Raw genomic sequence first — 18,400 nt, forward strand, 5'->3', positions numbered from 1 at the left:
CTCAGTCTGTAAGACAGTTATGCCTCAGTAGCCTCACATCAAGATTCAGTTGTTTGAATTATAGGAAAGCTCAGAAATGTGCTTTGTGAAATCACTGACAAGAGCTCTATTCATGATGAGTAGGAGTGAACCAGGGAGGGCGCATAAAATACTGCCAGGAAACTTCCAAGAGTCACACCTTCACATTTGTGTGTGCAGAGTATATGCGGCCTTACTCTGGCACAGCCTCCTCCTGCTATCATGTACAGCTAGCAGCACAGGCTGCCCCAGGGGGAGAGTGGAATGATGGCTTTGTCTCCCACTCCTCCCTTGGAAGGGTTACGCCCTCTGAAAGAAAGGACACAGGGACAGCTCCTCCAGCTCTGGCATTGGATCATCCCCAACCTTAGGCAGGGAACAGACAACCACATGAAATATTCCTGAGCCTGTCTCATCTCTGTGCTACTGAAACTAGTTTGACCAACCATTACATGAGATCACCAGAAAAAGGAAATCAGTCTTGTGGAAGCAAATAAGGTCACTTTCTCTTCTATTTGGAGTTGATGTTTTCCATATTTATGGGATAGAAACAGGTGATGAATAATCTGTGTCTTCAAATCCTTCACAGTGACTGAAGTGGGCTCAATGCTATGCTGTGATTGGTACAGAAAGCAGTCATATTTTTAAGAAGAAACTATAGAGGCATCTGTGGTCTGCAGTGGCTTCTGATTGCTTTTAGGTGCAGCTCAAAATCTTAATACACAGTTTGAGCCTAGGTGCCTGCCTGCACTGTACAGTGGTCTACAAGCAAGTGCCAATCAAGCTGGCTTCAAACAGCTGAACTCGTACAGTGCTTATAACCTGGGCATGGTGCTAAGAGGCTGTACTGTCTCTAGATCAGAGCTGCTCTCTACGTATGGTGCTGCTCTTGTGTAGGTACAGCAACTCATTCAGTGATCTCAGCACAACAGGGCATGAGAGTCTCTTAGGGAGTGCTGTGTAGTAGAGGTCCACTAGAACTATATTTAAACTCACTTGCTGTGGTAGCGATGGAGAACTAGAGGTTTCATATTCTTGCTTCTTTTCATTGTATTTTTAATTTATGTCTCTCAATGTCCTGAGATATAAATACCTGCTGGAAGAAATTCCATATAAATATGCCAATAACAAACATACATTTATCAGTATGGATTTTCTTAGCTTTAGCAATTCAGGCTACACTGTATTTCTGGTTTAAAATATTTTATTTCCATGCTGATTTCATTGGTTTTTTCCTCTTTGCAGGAACGAGCATACAAGCCCATAAGCTATGTGGATCAAATGGCCATTCACTTCTCTTTGAACGGAAACATGATACTCAAAGATTCAGATGAAGGCAGACGGCAGAGTATCAGATTAAGCACTGCAGCAGGCAGGTTTATTATCTGAAGCCACAATAAGTTTCAGCTAGGCACTGATAGGACTTATTCAACATGAGGGAATGATCATCCTTCATCACCACAAAATTGAACAGCTCCTATTTTGACTTGTATCCTTCTTGGGAAACAAAACCAGAAAAAACAATCAACCAGATGTTTGCCACAGTGTAGACAATGGTGCAGGCTTTTTGAGCCATGTGATCACTAATACGGACATTTTCAGAGCTGTTTAGTGTCTTTTAAACATCTTCCACTACCATTAGTTGGACATACATGTCTACACGCCTTAGCCTGTTTGAAAGTTTCAGCCATGATTTAAAGTATTAAAGCAGAAATGTTTGGAAGGCTGGGTGAGCATTCAGGAAACTGTCATATACTTGACCAATTCTTACACTCTTACCAGGACGTCTACTTCTGGACAATGTGAGATAGAAGATATTGAGCTAGTTGGACCTTAGATCTGAGCTACTATCGCCATTCCTAGGTTTTCAGTCAGAGACAACTTAATCAGAAGCTGAAAAGCTCTATTGTTTGTAAAGAGTTCTAGGTTTGAATTTTCAGCAGGGAAAGATGTACTGCCTGGTGATTTTCTCACATTTCTGCTGTTTGTGGAAGGAGAAGTTGTGTCACAAAGAGTGTCCTTTCAAGGTGGTAACTGTCAGGCATGATGATAACACTGGATAAGCTCCTGCGAATAGTTGTTACTTGCAGCTTGTGAGGGTCAGTCCCTCTTTTATTTTACACTTAACAAAATGTGCATGATTATTTGAAGTAGGACAAAGGGCCGAATAGGATCTTCAATGCCATGAAAGCATGGATTGTTGTTGTTGGCAGTGCTTTTTGTAGATTCCAAACCAGCTAGTTTCAAGCAGCTTGATGCTAGCATGACTACACACTCAAGGCTGTGATTGGAATGTAGACATCAATCATTCTCTAACAAGACTAGTATATTCATTTTTATCCATATAAACAAGAACAAACCATGTTATAACTCCTATGTGCCTTGAAAGCATTCTTCATGGTTGTACATAATTACAGCCATTTTTGGAGGGCAGAAAGGTCCAGAGCTGAAGTGATACCTAGAAACAAAGACACTCAGAAGAGTGTCTTTCCATGCTGAAATCCTCAGAAGAGGATTTCAGAAGTTTGATTGGAGTCGAAATCAGATTTTTTATTTCAGTCCAGCCAGAATTACGGCAGTTTACATTCTAGTAATAACATTGTCTCCTTTTGTGGCTTTGAGCAAACAATCACCCTCCAAATTGGGGATTGGTTACTGTGTTGTCTAATGAGACAGCATTAGAAAAGGATGCATCTGTATATTAATGCTCCAGAAGATAGAATGATCTGCAGAATATGGGATAATATGTCCTGTTATCCTGGGCTTACTCACTTATCCTTTCTATCATCAGAAAAAGCTCCTATTGAGACTTCTACAGTAACACCTGAAGAGGCAGAGATTAAAGATGAAGAAAGCACAGGAGATACTCAGGTAATTCTCCATAATCAGCTGAGAGCTGTCCATTTTATGTTTAATATGAGATTTGAAATTCCTTTATTATAAAGTGGGCTTGCTGAGAAGCTTCTGTGATTGATTCTTTTATGCCTGAGGTGTCTCTGCTGTAGGTGAGATCCTGCAGATTCTACTGAGCAGCTGGGGTCCTCCTGCTATTTTTTTGGTTTGGAGAAGCTCTGTAGGGCTATGACAGGTCCCAACACACCAGGTCTGTATCCAGATATTATATCAAGATACAATCTAATTTGCTGGGATCTGGAATATTCCTGGACAGCATGTCCATTCCTGAAAGAGAAATTGGTGAAAAACAAAATGTGGAGGGGTGAAAGCAGCAGGCATAACTATGTGAAATAAGCAGTGGCCTGATTTAAAGGCAGTTGGCTGATCTGGAAAGCAGTATTCTGTGAGAAGTTTGTTCTTATCCACGCAGTGCCAGGCCCTGGAATCAAATTCAGACTAGTTTCAGATAAAGCTCACTGTCTAGCAAGGAAATGAAAATACAGGATAGTGGGACTCTAACACAGTCTTCTGGTCCCTGAGTGCATTTTATCAAAGGCAGTCAGCTATATTATCTCACTCATGTCAGGCTTTGTTTTAAAGTAACTTCAGTTCTTGATTTTCCATATTCCCGTTTAGATACCGTTCCAGAATCTCCTTGCTCCGATTGCTGGAAGTCTCCTAATTTCCATCTTAAATATTGAATCTTCAATTACAGTCTCCTTCACTAGGCAGCAGAAATCCAGCAGTCTAAGAAGAAGTGCTTCTGAAGAAGGAAAGAGATGTCTGGTTCTTTCAGGGTGGAGTCACTGCTCTATTTTCTTGCAGGCTGCAGGAGAGGAAGAGGCAGAGGAGTCAGGAACAGTAGAAGTAATTGAGGCAGCAGATGTGGAAGAGCCTCCTCCCCCAAGAGTGAAGGAGCAGAAGCTCGCAAACCAGTTCAACTTCATTGAGAGAGCTTCAAGGACGCTCAACAACCCTATGCGGGTATGCTGCCATTTCCTTCAGTGACTTGGAGGATCTTTCCTTTGGGAGGGCGTGTGGATCATCTGTGTTTGTGTTATATCCTGTGATCTCTGTAGATACTATTAGTAAAAAAAACAGTGTTTTACTATGGTAAAACATTTGGGGTGATGAAAATGGTGACAGAAAAATTCTTGCCTCATGGACTCTTGGACAGCCTACAAGAAGTTTTCATGCTACTGTAAATACTTAAACCTCTACTCGGATATAACATCTTTCATGTCTATTTTCTCATTGGAAAAAGTATAGAGCAATATTTAGGGTAGTAGCTGAGGGCTTGGAATCCATTAGTTCAATTTTCTTTTGCCATAGAGTCCCCTTATGGCCTTGTACTTCAATTCTTACCCATGGAGCAGAGATATAAGTGCCCCTATATGAAAACGATAAAGGTATTTACACTGTGTTAAGCACAGGTATACAGTAACAGACCCATGTAAGTATGACACATCTTTACTGCTGCTACATGGTACATCTCCCTCCCACTCTGTGCATGCACTTTCCAATTAGTACAGACTCAAAACCTAAGTTTTTTGTTCCTTCCCTAAGTTTTTTGCTGAGCCTGCAGCCATTCCTAGTGAATGTGTCTTCACAGGGCCTCCTGACCGAGGACTACTGGTGATGTTCAACCCCCAACTGAGTGCTCAAAAAGGAGCTTTCTGAATCAGGGATACAAGTTTCAGAGAGAAAATTCTCTTGCCTTCCTTGCTGCCCTGGAATCAGAGTATATACAGCTTCCCAGAGAGCCTGCCTGCCTTCTTGCAGCCATTACACCTGAAGTGAGATGCCTTTACATCTTATGATCTTGGAGAGATCCAAGAGTTACTGTGTTGCTGGAGCTACTATCTCCTAGAAGGAACACCATCCCTACCCACTAGTAGAGACAGAGGATCTCAGGAGATTTTATCCAACAGTGAGGTGCTTACTGCAAAGTCTGAGCTAAGATTCTGCATCTTTCAAAAATCCCTGTGGAGGCCATGGAATGTGTTATTTCTCTGTCCCCAGATCTGCGTATTCTCTTCCCATTGGTTTTCCTGGGAGAGACTTGTGTGCCTCTGCATGATTCTGCCTTTGAAAGCAGAATATAGACCTTAAATAGCTGTGAAGTACTGCTGTATGCTGTACAGGATGTGCAGTTTCCCCCTCTGAGACTGCTTCATTTCAGAGGTCAGTGAAATGCTACAGGCAGCTTCTTAAAAATATCCTGACACAACAGTTATTTGAAAGAAAATGCTGTTCCATGAAATGAAGGTTTCACAGAAATATATTCATTTATTTCAGAATGTTGATGTAAGGGTGATAAAAATATTGTTTCAGTAACACCAAATGAATTGTTTATAGCTTATCATTCTGTTCAACTCTTTTCTTTTGACTGCTGTACCAAAGTGGGTTTTTAATATATAGGTCAAAACTTTTCAAATTTGGTAGGATTTCAGATTTGTTGGAGCAGGTCCAGAGGAGGGCCACAATGATGATCGGGTGGCTGGAGCACCTCTCCTATGAAGACAGGCTGAGAGAGCTGGGGCTGTGCAGCCTCGAGAAGAGAAGGCTCTGGGGAGACCTTATAGCAACCTTCCAGTACCTGAAGGGGGCCTACAAGAAAGCTGGAGAAGGACTTGTTACAAGGGCATGTAGTAATAGGACAAGGAATAATGGCTCTAAACTGAAAAAGGGTAGATTTAGACTAGATATAAGGAAGAAATTCTTCACTATGAGGGTGGTGAGACACTGGAACAGGTTGCCCAGAGAAGTTGTGGATGCCCCATCTCTGGAAGTGTTCAAGGCCAGGTTGAATGGGGCTTTGAGCAACCTCCTCTAGTGGAAGGTGTCCCTGCCCATGGCAGGGGAGTTGGAACTAGATGATCTTTAAGGTTCCTTCCAACCCAAACCATTCTATGATTCTATGATATCATAACTGCTACCATAACTGGTAGCAGAATGTTTCAAATGAAACTATTTCAACGCCTTCAAAATGAAATACTGAAATTAAATATTTTAAGTATGTTGCAAAAAAATCAGAAGGTCTTGTGAACCTTCTTTAGGTCCACAAGAAAACCTATTTGTAGTTGCATGACCACTGGTAATGTTTGTGCAGTGCTCTGGGAGTCATTTGGATGTTGAATTAATCTTAGGTCAATATTATTCTACCTACCTGCTATGAGAAGGCTGTTTCCACAGCTGGACTATGTCACTGCAAAGAGTTTCAATGCAAAGATTACACTTCTTCATGCTTTTTCTTCATTTAGGAGAGAGCATGTCAGTCGGAGCCTACACCTTGTAAAAATTTCTCAGCCACTGCTAACCAGGTATATCCTTTTTACTTTTAAAGTTTTTTTAGAGTATATTTAGGAAACTGAGATATGAGGAATGAAAAACAAATTGCTATGTTTGCCTTCCTTGCAGTGGAATGAACTCCCATACTGTGGCTTTGATTTCTGGTTTAAATCTGAGAGCAAACTAGTGCGGCCCTCCTTTCTGCCTTCATGGGTGAACTTGCTAATGGGTTATATTTCTAAGGTCAAGTGTCTCTGTTTAGCTGCTTTTAATGGATCTACTGCTTGCCAGCCACCCTGGACAGTCTGCTTTAGAGAGTCTTTAACCAGTGGAAATGGGGGAACCACAGTGTGAGAATGGTTCTGGACTCAGCAAGAGGTGAGCTGCAGCTGAGCTCTGCAGGAACAGGGACACAACTGCAACTGCCTCTTGCAGGCACTGACTCCTCCAGGGACACGGCTGTCTTTGGTGTGGGGACTGTCCTGTTGCTGAAGATCTTCCATCACTGTGTGGTGGGTGAGCTGGTTATTTAGGAGGAGCTGTGATCCAGCATTCAATACCTGGTCAGCTGCAAGACACCTCCATCAGCTGATCCCATCAGAGGCAGGTTCAATGGGGTCTCAAAATGCAGGAACAAAAGAACGAAAAATCACTTAGATGTCTGCATGTTAGCTCCACTTTGAGCGCTCTGTTTAGAGAGTGGAGACCTCTGAAGATTTTGTACAGCCAGGAATCTACAAGGGTTCATGGAGTTTTTTGGGAGTGTTGTTAAGAATTTGATATACGCAACATTGTGGTTTTTTCTTTGTCTAAGTTTAGCTGTATGCGAAACCAGGTTTCTAAAGCCTGAAGCTGAATCCAATGAGAACTATAGCATAAGGAACATGGAAGGCCCACTTTAAGCCTTTTGCAATAGACTTAGCTCTGTTTTATATAGTGGGAATGTGCCTGTTTATTCATGATGAAGAACTGTTCCACAATTGTTATACAGTATTTTCTCCATCTCTTGAAAATGTAAAAAAAATTATTTTGCATGACATTTTACACATGAAATATGCTGTAGCTTTCATTGGAAAGGGAATCCAGCCAATTCTGCTGATTAATGGTCACAGATATTTACAAAATGTATTTGTATTTGCCACTGATGCAAATATTGTTTCAAACCAGTGTACCAAACTGGTATTGAAAATACTGTTTTGTTACCAGTGTACCACAGGAACACCCAGAAGAAAGTATAAGGTAATGTCCGCAACTTAAAAAATGCTGTTACAGGAAAGTGAGAGGAAGGGGAGCGAAGTGTCTCTCTCAAGCTGAAAACTGTAACCCGGTCTATTTCTGAACTTGAAATCACAGAGTAATTGGCCTGAGATCTTCCTTCCCTCCAGCTGGACTTTCATTTTTCATGACAATGAGATGACCTGAGAGTTAGAGAGAACAGAGCTATTTAAGATAATCAGTCTGTTGCTAAAATTTTGCATTGAATGTTTGAAAACTAAGAGGAAAAGTTTTCCCTTGTTTTCCTTTTATTCTGTTGAAAATTTGAGTGGATATAAAATAATATTTTAACGTAAGTTCTTTTTTTCCTCAACTCTTTTTCTTTCTTGTTCTGCCTTATGCTCATAATTTCCTCTTCCAAAGTTTTCTGTTCTGTTCCTTCTCCTACTCTTCTCATCACATCTTCTTTGTCCTTTCCCTGATGTTTGGAACATCTTTCCACCTCATTTCTGCCTGCAAATTTACAAGACAATGCAGGTTTTTTGCTAAAGGTTTCTGCTACCTTTCTTTATTCCAATGTTCTATGCTATATTTTGTGTATGAATCATACTCCATCTCCTAAGCTGATGTGTCAGAATTAGCCTTTTGTTTTGTTCTGAAAGTAATGTACCTGCTTCAGATACAGTACTAGCACTCCAATACTAATGAATAATCCTTAAGTAGAAAAATTACTTTTGATTCTACTCAAGTAAGACATCCCTGGCTTGCAGCAGAGCAGAAGATGTAAAACTGCTCTCAGTTTCCTTTTGATCATATGCTGCAGAGTTGGAGTCCAAGATTTAAACTGTGTTAAGCAGCTACAATTTAATTTTCCAACACCACATGAGAAATGTCATAAAGCAGATGTTTAATGCATGTTTCCTATTAAACACTAGTAAATTAGCCAAACAGAAAGTCCTACAAAAAATATATGGACTCAAAGCACCAAGAATAGTGTTGGGGGGAAGGAAATTGTTAAGAATGCAATAATGTGTTCTTAAAAAGTAAGACAAGCCCCATCAAGCTTTAAAAATCCTGGGTTTCGAACCTTCACTTTTTGTGCAACAAGTCAGCTGTCTTCACCTAATTCCAGTGACAGTGTTAATGTTGTGAGCACTATCATATTTTTGTGATGGTGTAGATGGCTGTTTTCTGGAGTATAATCAGATCCTGATAAATCCTGCCTCTGTCTGTCTCTCAGTGGGAGATCTATGATGCCTATGTGGAGGAGCTTCAGAAAATGGAAAGGTCAAAAGAGAAAGAAAAAACAAAAGCTCAGATAGCAAAAAGAGAAGAGGAGAAGAAAGGAAGAAAATTAACCTCTCTGGAGTTACAGGTACGTTTCATAATGCTGGAAGAAACCTGCTCAGAGTGGTGGATGCATCCGTAATTGCAAGTCAGGTGAAATTTAGCAACTCACGCTGGCTGTGTAGCTAGTTGTCTCAGTTTGCAAGTAACAACCCTAAGAAATGCAAAAATTAGTTTTTGCTAGGAACTGTATTTCCAAAACAGGATTTCCATTTTGCTGAACTTTTTATGGGAATACAAAACAGTGTGAAGCCATAATCTTGTCTTTGAACCTGATTTCCAAGTGGGATTTATGGCTTTCTTTTTTGTGCATTATCATGTTTGTGTCTCATTTTTTATTAGCATGTAAGGGATAAAAGAATGAAATAAGTAGAAACACTGTGTGACTTTTCAAAGAATTCTAAGTGGTGCAGAGGCTTTAGGTATAATCTTCCGATCTGAAAGGCAGAGAAATTTAGGATTCTTTCAAAATGTAACTAAAGCACTGTAGTGAAACACATTTCACTATTTTTTATTATTTTAATGATAATGTTATAGAATTAGAATTTATGTATTTTCTAGTTACAGACACATAAATGGTATATAATATGTAATTTATATAAAAGTTAATAGTAATAGTTAATTGAAATCGAAGCCTACATACTTAAAATTGAATTATGATTCTGGAAGGCTTGACCTAATTTGCAGGGGGATCTTTGATGCATCGTTTATTCATTTAGTTGGAAAACAACAGAAGTGTCTCTCTCCAGTGTTTGAAATACTATGCCACAGTCAGTAATTACACAGCATGCTGATACCTCAGTCATGGTGATGTGATCATTCCAAGAGAACGTCAACCACTATGAGTCCTATGGAGCAGCAGAGTGAATGGCAAGGGCTGCTGAACTGGAGTAGCCTCCATTAGTCTGGGTTCTCACAGTAGCAGGTATCATAACTTCTGCCAAGCTCGGAGCTGGTGTTGTGATCTTGCTGCGAGGGTGATATTGACTCCTAATCCAGGCTGCTCTGTCAAGAGAAGCCTACGAGTGCCTTGCAGGGATGCCACAGTCCATTTCCCTGAAGTGACAATACCCCCATCTTAAAAATGTAATCCCACTTCAAGCACTGAGAATACGATACGGCAACCCTGAAAGATTTTCTTCATGTTCCAGAATGTTTTCAGGGGGTTCAGGAAGTTTCTATTAGGGTTTAACAGGGTTTGATCTATACAGAATTGTGGGTGGTTATTTCACCCCCCAGTCTAAGTTAAACCATTTAGAAGGCAAACTGAAATAATTTCTATAATGACTGGAGCAAAATGCACTGAGAACTATGATACAGAAACACGAAAGTCAATTCTTAGCTTGCGCCTAGAATAGGTGTAGATATATCAACGTAACTAAGATATATCTATGTAGTAGAAGCTGGCTCCTGAAATTGGATTCAGCACTTTCATACCATATGGCTGATTCAACTGTAGAGGATTTGGCTGGTTTAGCTACCCCAGCAACGCTGTGCCATCAGAAGCCTTATAGTATAAACAGACCAGGAACATGTTCTGACAGGCTTCTTCCTGTGAATTGTGCCATTGAAGTTCACAGTTCTTTCAAAAACTAATAAACCTTTCACCTGAGTACATTTCGGAGAATTAAGGCTGAAGTCAACAGTACAATTATGGGCTTAAAGGGTGGACTCCTAAATGCTGATAATGAGGATGAAATAAAAATTCTATAAATGAAACCACATTGTAAAGAACCTGCCTGCATGTTCCACTGACAACAGTGGGAAGTTGAAATCCAGGCACCCACGATCCCTCCCTTTGGTTCTTTGCTTTTCACTCTTAGCACTTTCCAGGGGGCTTGCAGGGAAGCCAGAAAATCAATACACTGAAAAAGTGAAAGGGAAAGCTTCTTTATGCAGAGCCAGTGTCCCAAATTGAGGCCCTCTGTGAGGCTGGTGGACCAGCTTGAAGTGTATGAAAAACCTGCTGAATTTTCCAGTCATTAAGTGGAAAAATGGAACCTGAAGTAATACAAGGCTAAAATCAGACTTACAACAGGCATTACATCTGGTCATGTGTAGGTCTATGGAAACTAAAGGTTGATGGCGTCAGAATCTGTACTTCTGGTCTCAAGTCAGCAAATGGAGAAGTGGGTTTTGTGGAGCTTCCAACTCACAGATTACATACTTTGGACCACACATGGTAGTTGAAACAGAGCTTTTCCAGCTAAACACTTTCTGAGGACATACTGTCTTTGATATTGCTTAAGGGGAACTCTGGAACATCAAGCAGGAGATGTGGCTGGTCTGGATCAAGGATGTAGTGGCTAGAAGCAGCAATTGATCTCCACCATTATTTCTGTCAGGCTAGGTACTAGGAAGAAAAAGACTGTGATAGCTACTGAGATAGCACTGGATTCAACCCAAAGGGAAGAAGAGAATAAAATGAGTGGATATTACCAGAGGTGGATCTCTGATGGAAGCTCTTGCTATCGTAGGAGGCCATGAAAGAAAAGATCCAAGAACTAGAGCCACAGCTGGAGATGATGTTAGGGGTCAGATGAGGATTTGAAACATAATGGATGAAAAGAAAGAGAAAACAGTACTGGTGCTGATAGGGTGCTAAGAGAACAGATGACTGGGAGAGGAAGAACATGATCCATGGAAGAATGTGGCCAAAGGAAGAGAAGAGAAGAGAAGAGAAGAGAGAGAAGAGAAGAGAAGAGAAGAGAAGAGAAGAGAAGAGAAGAGAAGAGAAGAGAAGAGAAGAGAAGAGAAGAGAGGAGAGGAGAGGAGAGGAGAGGAGAGGAGAGGAGAGGAGAGGAGAGGAGAGGAGAGGAGAGGAGAGGAGAGGAGAGGAGAGGAGAGGAGAGGAGAAGAGAAGAGAAGAGAGGAGAGGAGAGGAGAGGAGAGGAGAGGAGAGGAGAGGAGAGGAGAGGAGAGGAGAGGAGAGGAGAGGAGAGGAGAGGAGAGGAGAGGAGAGGAGAAAAGAGAAGAGAAGAGAAGAGAAGAGAAGAGAAGAGAAGAGAAGAGAAGAAAGAGAAGAGAAGAGAAGAGAAGAGAAGAGAAGAGAAGAGAAGAGAAGAGAAGAGAAGAGAAGAGAAGAGAAGAGAAGAGAAGAGAAGAGAAGAGAAGAGAAGAGAAGAGAAGAGAAGAGAAGAGAAGAGAAGAGAAGAGAAGAGAAGAGAAGAGAAGAGAAGAGAAGAGAGCCTTGACAGTGGAGTAGAAGCTCCTCACTAGGGAAAAGAAGTAGAATGAAGCCATGCACTGCACTGAAGAATGAGGAGAAGAAGCAAGGAAGACGTGGTTTGGCAAAGCAGAAGAGAGAGGCAGCCAACACAAAAAGGAATAGACATAACCAGGGATTCCAGCAGAAAGAAGGATGAGAATGATATAAAGACGAATATGAGTGAATAAAAGTTGAAATGACAAAGTGTTTGACTGGAGACTGTGATGAGGGACTCTTGGAAATCTCGCAATATATCCGCCACTCAAATGCATCTAGAGAGAAGAGGATGTGCTACGTCCAAGCACAGTGATACAACATTTGAAACTTTTCCTCAGTTTTCAATAAAGGCAGCAAACAGAACATGGAGAACACAGAATACCAAAGAGGGATGATATGAATTTTTCTGAGCTGAAAATAGTTGGAATTGGAGAGAACTCGGCAGAAGTGTTGTATCTGCTTGTCCCGGTCTTGCTGTTCGTCAGCCATCTGCTTATGGCTCTGATTACAGAGAGGATCCTGGCCCAGAGATATGCTTGGTCTGATCCAGTACAACCCTACTCATGCTGTTGCGTGAGTGTAGAAATGACAGTGTCTGAGGTAGAAGCAAAATGCAAAGAGCTTAATGCAATTAAATTGATACAGGGTAGCTCCTCTCACCCTGAGATGACAAGGCATGAAATCACAAGTCTGATAGTAAAGATTTTTATTGAATCTATCTATCTAAAAAGGGGTAGAACTATGTAATTGGAGTATAACAAGGATAAGTGTAAGAGAGGTAAAAATGGTTCCTTTAGTCTGACCTTCAGCAGTATATGAGGCAAGCGAATTAATATGGAGGGAAAGAATAGAGAATTGGGAGTAAATATGAAATGGAATAAAATAACATGTGCTTACCAAAGGTAGGCTGTGTCCAAATAATCTCATCTCTTTCTTTGATAAGAGAAAAGTTGAGGTTTCCCTTAACAAGGGAAGTATAGTAAAGGTAATCTAGCTGAAATTCTGTAAAGCTATTGTTATAGTGCTTTAGGAAATTATTAGATAAACCAGAAAAGTTGTTATTAGTACAGATTGGGAGGGACCGGTGGAGAGGAAGACTGTGCATTTTGGAGTGTCAAAGCAATCTTTGATAAGGTGAAGGCTTACAGTTTGAAATGACAGGGAGAAACATGAGTGTATTGGTTCGTGAGTTGTGATGTGGCTATAAGAAGACAAGTACATTGCTGGAATATATGGTGTGAGGGATAGCAGAGAAATACTATTTCTGTCATGTAAGGCGGGGTGATACCTTATCTGGAATAGTACAGGGGTATATGATTTTGATCACCCCTTTTCAAAGACGGTAGATTACAAACCTGCATAGATCTGGAAAAGAATATAAGAAATGGAAAGCTTGAATACAAGAGACTAAAAAAATCATAGTGTATTTATCTGGTAATGCAAAAGTAGAGAGGGAATCTGAGGTAGATAACAGAGAGGGAGAAGAATTACTAAGGCAGAGGATAGTGTCAACAGGAATACAGATGGATGTGAACGGGCTAGGAATATGTTAAAGCTGGAACTTACCGCACTGGAACAATCTCTAATCTCCTCTGAAGCAGAATTGGTTGTACAGTTTCTTTAAAAGTCCAAACAAAAGTTTTATTTAACAGAGCAATGTGCATTCCTGAATCATATGAGGTCCTGTCTGACTTGTCTATCTCACTATATCATTACCCCTTTCTGAGATATGCCTGGTGAGACAGCCCAGCTCACAGGATCATAATTATAATTTGGAAGTTCTTGGATGACCACAGTTATTTTTGAAATTACAGCTGAAATTTGAATGCAATTAACCCTCATGTTACTTTTCACCTGTTCCTGGTCATCCCAAGGAGTGGACAAATTGTTACTGACTCCCTTGTCTTCAATCTGCTGTTTACAGACTATCAGAATTAAAAGCAAACAGTGAAAATGAACAGATAAGTACAGTTCTGGAAATTAATAACTGCTTGCCAGGATTCAACCTGGGGGACTTTATCTGGGATTTGCAGTGGGTGTTTGCAGCACTGGGAAAGAGATTACAACACCCCTGTACCATGCTCTTTTCTTTGCAAGCCAGGAGTTCTTCTAGTATTGCCAGTACATGCGTTGCAGTACATGTATTGCCAGAGATATGAGCAGTTACTGCACTGGTTTTAGGGTGGGGTTTGTCTTCTGGATATGCAATTATACACCAGCAGAAGCCTTTTTTCATGCTTCAGTTTACTGGAATTACACATTGCAAGTGGCCAGCTGCTGAGACGCAAATATGAAGCAATTAGTTTTAATGAATAGTAGAGCAAGACCAAGACACTTATTTTCAAAGTACTAGCCCATTATCCATCTTACATATGATTCCATTAAAATTATTGCTGTTCTAAAAATCATTTATGCACAGAAATAAACAAAACGAATTTGTTAGCTGGTGAGCTCTCATTACATTTGGCTGGTTAGCCCCAAGTTGGTCTACAACAAAAAATGAGTTTCAAACAGATCTTTAAAAAAAAGGATAAATTAGGCCTATCACTTCCACTGAAGATTTATTTCTGTAACATAAGGAATAAATAAAACCTGAGATAGGGCAGGATCCAATGAGAAAATAACACACTTTGATCCAGTTTAATGCCAAAAATGTAGTTATTCATGTCTGCATTGCTAACACATAGCTACCTGTTGTAGTTTAACCCCAGCCAGCAGCTAAGCACCACACAGCTGCTAGTTCATTCCCCCACAGTGGGATGGGGGAGAGAATCGGAAGAGTAAAAGTGAGAAAACTCAGGGGCTGAGATAAAGACCGTTTAATAGGGAAAGCAAAAGCCGCACACGCAAGCAAAGCAAAACAAGGAATTCATTCACTCCTTCCCATCAGCAGGCAGGTGGTGTTCAGCCATCTCCAGGAAAGCAGGGCTCCATGACACGTAGAGGTTACTTAGGAAGACAAACACCATTGCTCCGAACGTCCCCCCCTTCCTTCTTCTTCCCCAGCTTTCTATGCTGAGCATGACGCCATATGGTATGGAATATCCCTGTGGTCAGCTGGGGTCAGCTGTCCCGGCTGTGTCCCCTCCCAGCTTCTTGTGCACCCCCAGCCTTCTCGCTGGTGGGGTGGGGTGAAGAGCAGAAAAGGCCTTGACCTTGTGTAAGCATTGCTCAGCAGTAACTAAAACATCCCTGTGTTATCAACACTGTTTTCAGCACAAATCTAAAACATAGCCCCATGCTAGCTACTATGAAGAAAATTAACTCTATCCCAGCCAAAACCAGCACACTACCTAAGACTTAAAGCTCTTTTGATTCATCTGGAGAGTTTCCTGCATTGCAGGAAAAATTCCATTGAATAATACATTGTTTCTGTATTTACAGGTTTTTTTTGTTTAAAGCCTGCTTTCTGCTGACAAAAAAAAATATAGATGAGGCAGGATGTAGCATTCATCTTTGAGAACACATAAAGTAAACCTTATCTTCTGATCTTCAGTCCAGAATGATGTCTCAGGTTGGAAATTCAGAATGCTTGCAGTGAGTTTCCTTGGTGTGTAAGAGAAAAAGAGCTGTGATCCTGCTCGTGTCTGTAGGGTATAGCACTGCCATTCTTCCCCAGCTCCTTCCAGTAGCAGGTGCATGTTAAAACAGAAGAGTGATTTTTGCCTGCATAATATGTGAATGGAAGACAGCCTAGCTAACACACCTGATGAACCAGCAGGATCTGTTCTTTATACCTCATGACTATGAATTCCACAGTGTTGGAGACAAAAGTGTTTATTGCGCTTCTCTTTTTCTAAATCAAATTGTAACCTTTTCGACATTTAACCTCTGTCAGTTAAGCTTACTCAGAGCAATATACTGGTGGCAGCCAATGACATTTTTGTAGTCATGATCCCAATATTGCTGGACAAGTGTTAGCAAAGGTGAATTGCTTTTTTTTCAGGAACTGTTTTAGAGAAAGACGGGTCTTACTGTGGCAGAAGCAATAATGGCAACTTAAAGTCAAAAGAGAGAAATCCCAGCAATTGAGAGTTGTGATTTCTACTTGAGATGTTTCAAGCACCCTCTTTCTCTCCCTCTTTAATTTCTCTTAATACCTATGAATTCCTAATGTCTAGGGAATATCATACTGTGTTAAAATTTGAAAATATCTTTTCCTGCACTTTCTTAAATTCTGAACATGACAGTAAATTATCTGTGCTGCTCTCAAGAAGTCCTCCCACAGACCCAGAGAAAACCTGAAGAACATGAGAGTGGCCACAATGATTCACATCAAGGCTCTAACCACAAGTGAATGTGTAAGGAAGGGTAAGAACACAGGAAGAGTATATCCCAGTATTCTTCCAGCCTTCAGCTGTTTTCAGCTATTTCCTAAGCTTGATGTGCTTTGGCACATAGATGGAAGTACTTGTTCAGTCTTCCTAGAAACTATGTAAAATTCTTGCATCTACCACACCCTTTTCCAAGGAGTTGCACAGATGTGTCATCCTTCTGTAAGTGTCACCTCCTTTTGCTTATTTTGAACTTGACTTCCACTAGCTTCCCTTGACACTCCTACTTTTTGTATCAGAAGAGACAGCGAACAGTCAGTCCCTGCCCATTCTCTCTGGGCCATTTAGGATTTCATAGACCTGTCTCATGTCTTTCCAAGCTATCTGTTCTCCAGACAGGCAAGTCCCAGCCTACTCAGTTTTTTCTGGTACAGAAACCATTCCAGACTTGGACCATCCTTGTTGCCCTTCTCTGAACTTGGTTCCAAGTTCTACTTTATCCTTTCTGAGATGGGAGAAGACGACTGCACACATTAATGAAGGTGTAGGCAAACTATGGATTTATAAAAAGTGTTGCAGATTATAGAATTGGGTTTTTTTCTCCTTTGTCCTGTCATCTTTAGCCCAAGAAAGAAGCAGAGGGCTGGGACACACATAATCTGAAGTCATGTTCTTGGTTCTGTGACTGTACGGTGTAGTTTTGGCAAGTCATTTCACTTTTCTTTTCATGTTCAGGGCACTCTCTGAGCTGTGTCAAGGATGGCAAGTTTCTTTTCACTGTTGTCACTGTGGAAGAAATCATGCTGTGCTGGCAGCCATCAGTCCCTAGCAGGGGTTTGAAGATGAAAGGCTTTGAAACACTGATGGGGCTTTGGGGCAGCGGTAGTGGATGGGGATTCACGTCCTTGGAGCAGCATGCTGTCAGAGCACTTTGCATACACCTTGGCATTCTCACATCATTGTGCAGAGCTGTGCTGGCATCATCCTCATGGACCAGCACAGTCTGGGGACTTTCAAGCTCTGTCCTTCCAGTTGCTGGTACCCAGGCTTCTTGCCCTACTTGCTGGTTAATCCAGCTTGGATTTTGGTAGTGATTGCACATACACACAGAGAGGATAGAGAGCACACTCACACAAAAAATAGTTAGGAATAGAGTTTAGTAAGAAGATGGTTATAAGACTGTGGTGATCAGGCAAAGGGCTCTGTCACACAAGCATACCAACCAGCCACCTGCTGACAGTCAAACAGCCCGTTATGCTCCCTTTTCTCCATTTATCCATGCTGCTTCTTCCCCCATCCACTTGGATAGTTCCCTTTCTCCACCCTTGTCTCCTTCCATATCAACAACTTGCCCCTAATTACTTTTTCCCCATTGGTCATATTTTTGTTATGTCCATACCCAAGTTTGCTATTTCTGGCACAGTTTCCTAGGCAATCTTAGCCTTACATGATATTACTGATACAGGTACCACTTGCAAGTGGCCTTGCAAGACGCCACTCCCAAAAAGGTTTCCAATACTTGCATACCTGAAGGTGTATCTGCATACCTTCACATATGCAGGCTTGTCCACTTGTGGTGTTCCCTGGCCAGGAAGATGGGATTTTCCACAGTATCAAAACAATTTCCACATGAGCTGGACAGCAAACTGTCCTTTGCCTGTGGTTATATATTGTATGAGCTTATGGATCTATGAATGCATCAAGTTGGAATTACCCAGTGATTGACTGAAGGATTTCTAAATCCTGTGATCTTTACATAGCACATGAGACCTTAAAGCTCTCCAAGTGGAGACAAGAGGATGCTCATACATGATCAAGCAACTGTGATTTCATTACTGAAGCTAATGAACTATTATCAAATGAGATGGGGGCGGGATCATGTGTGTATTTTTAGCTCATCCCATCATGAGGTAGCTTGAATGAGTTGAGGAACACAAGACTCTAGGTACCTTCACAGATAAGCACCTTCCAATTGAGCTGAATCAGGAACAAACACTGAAGTTACTGCAGCTCACATGTGGATGGCATCTTGCTAAACATGTAGTAAAGTCATTGCCTTAATTCAAGTGCCCTTATCATTAGGTGCTGGTGTAAGGAGCTTCAAATTATCCTGTATTCAAGATCAAACGACTCAAGTTTTTCAGTCACACAAAGT

At 41.1% G+C, this 18,400-nt stretch overlaps 1 protein-coding gene across 1 annotated transcript in view; it reads left to right on the forward strand.

The window, feature by feature from the left end:
* Positions 1-18,400, forward strand: part of DNAI1 (dynein axonemal intermediate chain 1) — a 152,891-nt gene that overhangs the window by 15,249 nt on the left and 119,242 nt on the right. Inside the window, exons 5-9 of the mRNA XM_075527484.1 lie at positions 1,264-1,390; positions 2,810-2,889; positions 3,739-3,897; positions 6,177-6,236; positions 8,660-8,794. Of these exons, the coding sequence (XP_075383599.1) occupies positions 1,264-1,390; positions 2,810-2,889; positions 3,739-3,897; positions 6,177-6,236; positions 8,660-8,794 (561 nt within the window). The remainder of the gene's footprint in view (positions 1-1,263; positions 1,391-2,809; positions 2,890-3,738; positions 3,898-6,176; positions 6,237-8,659; positions 8,795-18,400) is intronic.

Source organism: Mycteria americana, chromosome Z (assembly GCF_035582795.1).
Source record: "Mycteria americana isolate JAX WOST 10 ecotype Jacksonville Zoo and Gardens chromosome Z, USCA_MyAme_1.0, whole genome shotgun sequence".
NCBI lineage: Eukaryota > Metazoa > Chordata > Aves > Ciconiiformes > Ciconiidae > Mycteria > Mycteria americana.